The sequence below is a fragment of the Chaetura pelagica genome, unplaced genomic scaffold, assembly GCF_000747805.2.
Source record: "Chaetura pelagica isolate M959 unplaced genomic scaffold, ChaPel_1.0 scaffold585, whole genome shotgun sequence".
NCBI classification, from domain to species: domain Eukaryota; kingdom Metazoa; phylum Chordata; class Aves; order Apodiformes; family Apodidae; genus Chaetura; species Chaetura pelagica.
This window is the reverse complement of record NW_009953404.1, coordinates 508,403-518,592: the sequence shown is the minus strand read 5'-3', so window position 1 is coordinate 518,592 and position 10,190 is coordinate 508,403. Positions and strand designations below refer to the sequence as shown.

General features: G+C 40.2%; 1 protein-coding gene across 1 annotated transcript in view; it reads right to left on the bottom strand.

Annotated features, from left to right (window-relative positions):
• Window positions 1–6,736, bottom strand: part of BCL7A (B-cell CLL/lymphoma 7A) — a 12,365-nt gene extending 5,629 nt beyond the window's left edge. The window contains exons 1-2 of the mRNA XM_009998412.1: window positions 6,702–6,736; window positions 2,631–2,712 (exon numbers count right to left, since the gene is read on the bottom strand). Of these exons, the coding sequence (XP_009996714.1) occupies window positions 2,631–2,712; window positions 6,702–6,736 (117 nt within the window). The remainder of the gene's footprint in view (window positions 1–2,630; window positions 2,713–6,701) is intronic.
• Window positions 6,737–10,190: the final 3,454 nt, after the last annotated feature.

The window sequence follows — 10,190 nt, the reverse complement described above, 5'->3', positions numbered from 1 at the left end:
CAGGAATGGTAACAGATCTAGAATTTTAACACTGAAGAGACAGCTTTTTACCTCCCTTCCAATGACCAACACTGCAGCCACCTCCTCCTTCTCTACAACTAATGCTGTTTCTTCATTAAAACTGAAAGATTAATTAAGAAAAATCAGATGAGCCTAAAGCAAAGAGCATAAGCAAGCCAGTCCTACATGAACAATAGGTCACAACATGCTCATGACTGAACGTATGGGCTGCAAGCTGTAAGACAAAGGGAGAGCAGTGGCACCCGGCGTGGGGAAGCTCTGCCCTGCTGAGGGATGCAAGGGATGCAGCACTGGCAATTAGAAGCTGACGTAATGAGTCTCACAGGAGCAAGAGCCAGCTGCTCTGCTGCTGGAGGATCCTGCTGCCTGCTGAGGACACAATTAAAAGCCTGACTCTAAGAAGAACTCTGCAATCCAGCTATTCAGATAAAACACTGTCCTCCCCGACATGGGAAGGAACTAAGACCACACTGAAATATTGTCTAAGACTGCAGAAAAAATTCAACAAGTGATACCTGGAAGGACTTCTCCTTCTATTTTAAATAGATTATTAGGCTTATTTTTAAACTATATTTTTACTTCAGAGAAGCCTGGGTTTATTGTCTAATATGTGAAACATGTGAAGGCACACAGACCTCTTTACCTCTGCAAAATGAAAGTTCAGAGGCAACATAATCTCTCTCAGGTTTGGTTTTCTTTTGTGCTTTTTTGTTATTTTTTTAAAAGTAAAAAGGACACTTATGCCACAATAGAAATCTTGAAAAATATCTGTGAGCATTTAAGCTGACAAATTTTTTTCAATAAGGTTTAGCCATCAAAGTGCTGAGGTTCTACAACAGCCTTCCAGACCTAGCAGGAGTAAAGAGCCCAGCTAATTCTAGTTAAAAGAAATGTCAGTGGTTTAAGCACAACATGTGAGAGGGGGAAGTAACCCACCTAATCTGTGTTCACTCAAATCAATGACAACTTCTGTTTAAAACATGAGGCAGATCCCATTCTCCTATTCTAGTAAAAAGCAAGTATGCTGTCTGCTCCTTCACAGGGGGGTGAAATTAGATATAAAAGGATGTCCATGACAAAATCAGTCAAGATGACCCATATCTGATATTTATTATTTAATATATGCACTTTTGTGAGAACTGTGTAATTGTCAGAAGCTCCAGAGCAAAAAGACAGAAATCTTACAATGTAAGTCTGCAGCAACTGCACAACAACTAAACCTAAAGTTTATGGCTCAAAAACTACAGTTAAGCTCTGTGAGTAGAGACCGTTAAAAAATCCCATTCTTCTTAACAGAGCATCTGACTTCATGTATCAGACACCCTGAAAATTAATCTAGAAACTCACTAGAAATTCTATTTCAAAGTTCCATGGTACCCATCATGTAAGCACAGCTTAACTGTGGGAAAACAATTTCTAGAAGCCATGAGTCAAAATACCCTAAATATCTCTCTCACACACATAGATAGCTCAGCTTTTCCCCCTATGTATCATAAAAACAAATCCAAACATCTGAGAACTGTAGAGAGTGAACAAGTTCCTGTAAAGAAACAAGGAAAACTTCCCCAATTCACCAGAGGGTATTTTAGAGATGCTGCTTGAGCACTGGGGAACAAGAGACTCACCACAACTCTGACAATCACAGGAATCTGGTACAACACCAAGAGTACAGAAAGAAACAAACTCAGTTAAAAAACAAACAAACAAACCATAATAAAAATAGGTCTTGAATTTGCACTTTGAGTAAGACAAGATCAAGACACTGACTTGTCTGGGAAACCATCATTTTACATAGTTATTAACATAGTAGTTTTCTTCCAGATAGGCCTCATATTTCAAATAAGGTAAAGGTACATGACAGCCCAAGGAAGGAGTCCCAAACTTGGGATATATATTCTACTGTATCACTAATTTACTGTGGTACCATGGATTAGTTTCCTCTCTATAACAATATATTTATAAAATGAGAGCAACATTCACTTTGAAAAACCATTTGTAAGCTCTATCACTTTGATTTTTACACTTATTTCTATGCCATGTGATTTTATCATGGCACATGAACACTGCATGCTAGGAACATAACCATGATGCATACACAAAAGATACATCTCAATAGAAGCACGTTTATTGTATTGCTTGGGCTGGACATCTTAATACAAGTCTCCTCGGTTCCACAGGATTTTCCTACCCTTCACTGTTTTGCAGATATTTTGAAGCAAAACAGCACTGATGTACAAACATTCTCTGCACAGTTCCAAACCAGCTACTTTCCCTTAAAGCATCAGGCAGAAAGTGGGGAAAAGTAATTGATGTCAACTTTCCCTTCCCACCTCCCAATTATGTTAGAGAAAGGTTCCAAAAAACAGTTTCAAGCTGCATGTTTTCACAGTTATCTGAGAGTTGATCCAAGCTGGCTCCAGGAAGACTGTCACCCACTGAACCATCAACATCACTTTCATAGAGATCACCATTTCCCTAGAGCTCTTCTAGTCCAGGGCTTGCAAGACCCACACCAGCCTTATCGTAAAGGCTCCAAGAAGAGTGAACATAATTCTTTTGACTTTCCCTGAAGGTGAGTGGCTACATCTTGAAAAAAGCAGGATACTTACATCATCCACTTTAGGCTCCGTTACTGGGACCCATTTGTAAATCCTTAGGGATGTGTCGCCAACTGTCACCCACTTCTTCTCCCTATAAAATTACAGTGCAGGAGAAGTTAAAGTTAAATTTCAGATTCAAAAGCAAGTGATCTACTATTGTAAGTTGTCAAGGATTTAAATAGGCTATTAAGGAGGATGATCTCTATTACATAGTCTTTAGTACTGCATTGTGCAAATTGTTCTTTGCATTTCAAAAACTTGTTAGAGCACTGCTAACCTCCACATTTCTAAGGGCTGTTACTTGACTAGGTGGATAACTGCTGTAGCAGTAATAAGATCTGGATTAAAGGTACAGTTAAGAAGAATAGCTATTGAAAATGCAGATTTATGCCTACAATTTTCACTTAAGTTTCTAGAGAGCAGAAGAGGTTTTAGACAGACCTGTGTGTTTTGATTGTCATGAAGCTGTTTAATGGTATTAGAAATCTAAATGCATTTTGACCATCTGAGGTTTATTTTTGTACAGAAACTTGCTGCTAGCAATTTAACATTCACTCAATCTCCTGTCAGACAGCTCTGAAATTCCAGCCTTAGAACCAACAGCCTTATTGGTACCAATATGTGCCATGATGCAGAATTCAGACCCTGGAGAGCCAAGCTCTCTTGGAAAGGAAAGGCTGAGGCTATCAAGAGAGGGAAAAAGCATCACCTGGGGCACTCTGAGCAGACCCCTGCCAGCCAGCCATGAAGTGGTGACACTGACAAATGGTGAAGGAGCTTGGGCTGGGGGGCACCACTGCATTAGGGGGCCACGTAGACACAGGGCGCGGAGATGGAAAGGATGCTGAAGGGATGAATTCCTTGAGCTCTTTACATCAGAATATTAAAGGAAGGTCCACAATGCCAGAGAAATTTCATCACGTTTCTGTGATCAGTTTTCAGGTCACAGATTACCACTGCTGGTTCCTGGCTTTGCAATACAGCTCTGCAAATGGATCGACTAGAAGTTAACAACAAAGACCAATTCCATTAAACATTCAGGAACATCTGAAATTAATTTGGCATGAGATCTCAAGCATGTTTCTTTTTTAAAAACACATTTAAAGAAGAGATCTGGGATTCAGTTATAGATTAAAAAAGAATTTTTTTTATGTTCTTTGCAGGATGGGAGAAGCTGGATGTCACTCCAAATATATATGTAATAGCTCCATTTTTAGAAAGGGCTTCCAGAATCAAGAGCAGCCACATTGTACATATGCCACAAACATCCTCCTGACTATTTGTCTTAGCTACTAAAGCAAATCTTACTTGCTTTCCCTTTAGAGGAGACACTTCTCTGTTTAAAAAAAAAAACAAAACCAAAAAAAGGCTATATATGGCAACTTGGTATGTTTTGGATGTGTCCACAATGGTATTTTAATTAAAGTACAGTTATTTCTGATTCATTTCTTTCCCACTGTTCTTCCTGGAGCACAGTTTTTCCTCAATGTGTTTAGATACATCCATTTGGATATTCTAACATGTCAAAACCCAATTATATGCTAATTTGGAGCTCTACCACTAGATGTGATAAAATGACAGTGGAGATGAGGGCATGTCAATAATGAGTGCATACTTAATTGTGAGGAGATGATCATGATGATATCAGGTTGCTTTTAAGGATATAAGACAAACTAAACTTAATTTTACTTAGGAAAACCTTTCAAATTACAGAAATAAAACTTGCTGGAGTTTTGTTTTGGATGTGGGGAGAGGTGAATAAATGCTTTAAAAAAAAAATAAAATCAAGATTTTAGTCTTTTCCTATAGCAAAATATCACTTAGAGATGCTGCACTGGAAAACCAAAAGTTCAAGATACCTGTTAGCATCTCAAAGCAGCCTCACACAGCATCTTCACTGGACAGACTGTAGAACACAGGAGGAAACCTAAATTAGTAACTTTTTCCTTCTAGCATTAAAGTTAGCCCTGACAATTCTTTTGAGCTTCTTAAGTACCACTTCAAGCTTTGATAACCCTCAGCTCTAGGGATTTTTTTATTGAATTCAATATACAGTAATTCAAACAATGGGAATAAGGATATTTTGTGATGGAAGTACACCAACATAACAGTCCTGCAAACACTTCTGGCTAAATCTATTATTGCAATATTTAACATGGGTAAGCATTTACAGTATGGAGGGTTTAAGACCAATAAAGTATTAATAAGGAAAAAGACAACCTCCCCTAGAACTTAAGAAAAGCATTGGCAGCACAAACAGGAAATTGTTAACAAAGAAACATGACTTTCAGACATTTAAGATCAACAGGGTAAAATAACTTCAGGATTTATTATGTTTATTGCAAATAAAGCTTTGAATATTATCTGTAACACTTGCTGCCTTTCCATTTCAAGCCAAAACCCAAAAACCAAGCCAACCAAACAAAAGAAACGCCCAAACCACTTCTACTCAGAACACTCACTTTTTCTCTTTTGTGCAAAGACACCATCCAGGCTGCTTATTAGGGACTTTTCATTCAGCTAGAATTGACAACTTACTGACACTGCCCACAACAATGAGTTTGTTAAATGCTGCACAGACTACAAAATATTCTCACTGACTAAACGCCATAGTAGGAACGAGGAATTAATGAAGCTTGTGCCCACTGTGGTGTGAAATCTGAAGTAGTTTCTCAACCTGTTTTCCTGTCTGTAAAATGGATCTCCTGTTCAACCCACTCATAGAATCATAGAACGGTGAAGGTTGGAAGGGACCTTCAAGATCATCAGGTTCCAACCCCTCTGCTATGAGCAGGGACAAATCCCACCAGACCAGGCTGCACAAGCCTCATCCAACCTGCCTTTGAACACCTCCAGGGATGGGGCAGCCAAAACCTCCCTGGACAACGTATTCCAGTGCCTTCCTACCCTCATAGTGAAGAACTTCTTCCTGATGTCTAACCTAAATTGCCCCTCTTTCAGTTTAAAACCATTCCCCCTTGTCCTATCACTGCCCTCTCAGGTGAAAAGCCCCTCCCCAGCTTTCCTGGAGCCCCTTCAGACACTAGAAGGTGCTCTGAGGTCACCCTGGAGCCTTCTCTTCTCCAGGCTGAACACCCCAACTCCCTCAGCCAGTCTTCTTAGCAGAGCTGCTCCAGTCCTTTGTTCATCTTTGTGGCCCTTCCCTGACCTGAATTCCACCCCCGTAACTCCATTCCACCTTTGTAGGCAATATATTTTATTGCACTGTCCCTCTGTTATACTATATAGGTTGGTCTCTATATTGACTGGTGGATTGGAGAAGGTGGTTTGATGGAACACCATTAACCTGAGAATTAATGAGGCTAAAAATATGGCATTTATCAACTTTACTTGCCCCTGCCTAGCTCATAAATTCCACAGCTTTACCAAAAAATCTACATTTTTTTTCTGGCTTCAAACCTCTCCTGCTCCTCCATTAATGACTCAGACATAACAATGGTAAGTGGTAAAACTTAAATTACATACAATAATGTTTTTTTCCTGTAATCTTCCACACTGGTATCTTAAGTATTTTAGTTACAGTAAATTCAGAAACTGGTCAATTCATCAAAAACAAACCCTTACATTTATCTGAAATTGTATTAAAGCATTTTTAAATTCTGAACCTTATCTACACAGCATTTAGAGGACAGCCAAGGATACACAGGGCAAGCATTAGTATCAACACTTCTTTAGTGGTTATGCCTGAGGCATACTAATATCCTAGAACTCATATAATTATATACTCAATTCCCCACTCTAAATAGCCCAAGACTCTCAAATATATTTATCTTTTGTATATTAACACTAAAGCACAGAAGATGAATATCAAATTCCATGTATAAAAGTAATATACCAGTGAGCAGACACAACAGTGTATATTACACTTATATATAAAGTGTCAAGGCAGCTTCTGCAGCAGCAGTGAGTGCTAGAAACATTTGATGGCACAGAAACAGAAAGCCTTTACTGCCAATAAATTATCATTCAAGAAAAGGCTTTCACAGTTGATTGGCCTTTTACCGTGACTACCATTTATCACAGTGATCTGTATTGACACAAGGATTTGCTCCCACATACCCCATCTTCTGCTGATGATCACGAAGTGACGTCATAATGCTGAATTTATCACATCACACTCACTTGCATTGCAACAGAGTTTGGTGAAAATCACAGAATTATGACCTCCCTGTGGGATCAAGCAAAGGAGAAAGGGGAATGGGAAGGAAAATGCCATTATTATACACAAAAAGTGCTGTAAGAGGCACCAAAAAAAGATTGTTTTTTGAGACGTAGGCTCAGGGCACACCTATTGCTATGAAGATGTTTCTGTAGTGACTAATGTGAGGCAGCCCCAAACATACATGGTGTTTCTTGTCCATGTTGCAATTACAATATCATGTAGCATGAATGGACAAAGACTAATCTTTCAGATTCAGACCTTCTCTTTTACCTAGATTTGATGCATCAGGAGTGTCCCCTCTAACTCCCACAGGCCAGCATGTTTTTAAACTAGTTCTGCTAAGCTCCACCTTGCAACAAGCACCTTTTCTTTCAGTAAAGAGAAACATGGCTTATCCATGACAAAACTCTAACATACACCCAACTTGCCCTGAAGTCAGAGAGCATATCCTGGCTCAAAAAGCAATAACCATGAGACAGATAAAACATAGCATAACTCAAGCATGATAACAGCATGTCTGGGCCACTACAGCACTTCACTGGGTATTTTTACTTCAACTGCCACTGAATTACGATCTTAGCAGAACACCAAACAGAGCCAGCATAGCCAGATTAAACTAGGGTGCCAGTCTGGTAGTTGCCAACAGTCTTTTTCCAAAGACATCATGTTACAGAGCTCTGTGTCATAACTACCCTTCAGAGTGAAAGCCTGTTGCAATAAGAAAAACCTACTGAAGCTCCATCTCGGAGCATTGCCTACCACACAAAAATGTTTTAGCCGAAGTCTGAATGGAGACAGCAAACAGAAAAGCTACAGCAACACCGTCTAGAAATTCTCCTCTAAGTAGCCACAGCCAACGACCTCAACCAACAGTACCAGGCAAGATGATCTCACTGCCCGCGGTGACTGCTCCTCAACTCCTACACCACAGGCTTTGTTTTAAGCTACATCTCAAGACATATCTCTACAGCCAACTCCCTGTCATAGTAAATACGTAGCACTTTCTGTGAGCACTTTCATCAGTTGCCTAGGCTCACCTCTTCTTCATAAGGTGCTGTCACTATCCCTAGATCATGGCTTTGGTGTGTCAGAAAGGGTCAAAGAACTTCTGCAAAAATACTGCAAATCAAAGACCAGGCAACAGTCAGACTTCCTCATTCCTAGTGCACCCTCTAGGTCAGAGTCCCTATCCCCATCAGCCACCCCATACCTGCACCCTTACATGTTTGGACAGTTGTCCAGAAGCCCAGCAGTGCTACAGACCTGTGCAAATTACTTCACTGCCTCCCAAGACATCCTACCACTTAGGCTTGCCTCTCGCCTATTTTATACATTTTCTTCCATTTAATATACCAGACTTTTATAAAACATAGAGTGTTTCCAGTATTTTTCTAATGCTGGTTGAGGGCATAATAGTTTTTGCTTCTCTTCTTGAGAAGCCATTTAGAATCCACACACACCCATCAATCTTTAAAGACAAAAAACAATCCTGTACCTTTCAAAACTCATTGACATGCATCTCTCATAGGATTTTGTTAAATAGACTGAAAATAAAATTGTAAGTACTGTTAAAGTAAGTAGAACTACCCTCTTAGCAATGGAAATTAAACATTTCTGCCACACAAATACAACACCACTATGTACTCTGTAAGACACGTGGCTGTGTTTTTCTAAAATAGATGCTCATTCATGAGAGTACTTTAAACAAAGGAGATAGTGACATTAATCTCAAGACAAAAATGTAATGACTTCACTGTTTACTATGGAGCTGCAGTAACCGCAGAAGTGCTAGATGCTCTACAAACACACATGAAGGCAGGGCACCTGCACCAAAGGGCTCCCTGTCTGAGGAAGAACATTCATTTTCTAAAGAACAAAGTTCTGCACTGATGAAAACTGCTTTCCAATAGGCACATCCATGGACGTGGCAGTACAGGCACATGGAAATATTGCAGAGCCAGGCTTCCCAGAGCAACAGGACTTTGGGCAGCACGCACTGAGCCACTAACTCCAAGGAGTTCCCAGCTCTGCCTCTCTGCTCATCTCTGGCACGCGGCACGAGCGCACGAGCCTCGGAAAACTCTCTTCCAGGAAAAGCTGGATCTAAGGTATTTTAATCTTCAGTGGCTGCATTTCCACAGAAGAGCTGTGGATGGCAACAAATTTCTCCTATTATGCAAATGAAACTGCACACTTGGAAATTGCCTATGTGGCTCTTCTGAAGATGCAGGAATTGCTAGTGTGTAAAGTTGAATGTAACAAGCCAAGTCTTCTCAAAACATTTAAACCAGAAGACAGAGAAACTCTCCTGACAATTTCCCACTGTATTCGACTGCAGGTAGAGTGGAATCATGAGATTTGCCTTCAAATTATGATTCCTCTAAAAATAAGAACAATTATTTACGTAAATACTTGTGAGATGCACACAAAGCTGTACAAATACTTCTGACAGTAATCAAAAGAAACACCGCATGATTCTGTACTGCAACACCTTAAAGCAAGTTGTCTTTCATGAGGGTTTAAAATGTACAAAATCTATTTATACAGTAAGATTTCTGTTTTATAGAGGGAGTCATAGCAACTGGCATGATGGTAGAGAGCCCTTGCCAAGGAAACAAAATAAATTAGACATTTTGTTGAATAGTCATGCTTCTGCCCTGACTCCTCTCCGAAATCCAGAAACTAAGATTCAAAGGAAGTATGCTGTGCTCAGGAATGGAACACCTACAGACCAAACAGTCCCACATATCCAGCAACACTCCTGTTTGAACAAAAGTCCTGTCACGTCACTATATATTGTTCCGACCCTTCAAAGCTGGCCCACGAGTCAGCAAACAGCACTTTAAAAACACCACCCGAGTAGAAGAGAGTTCCTGAAACCAACCGAACTGCGGAGCTCGAGCTGCTCCAGCTCCCTGCACAAAGGCTGGATTCTTTGAAATCCGCATCTCGTGCCCTGCGTTACTGGACACACACGTCCCGATTCTTTGTCCAGCTCAAGCCAACGGGCCCATTCATCTGCTCAAGGCCATTTAAAACACAACAATCCACCCCAATAACCAACACGTTTCGTTCCGTATTTCACTCTTCTTCTAAACGAAAGCAAAGCATGAGCTGTGGGTTGCAAGAAAAGTGTCCTCTTATTCTCCAGGTTCCAAACAGCCGAGTTATGCAGAGCAACACCAACACAAGGGATTTCCCTGTGGATTTCAAATGTTTAAAGAATTTACTCTAAGATGCATGCACAAACACTACTCAACAGTGAACTTGCTGAAAGACAGAGATCTCCTTTTGAGTCACACTGGCACTGCTTTTTATCCCATCCAAAAACCCTGGACGGACAGTTCAGACCATTGCAGCGACTGATTTATCATATTATTTAAACA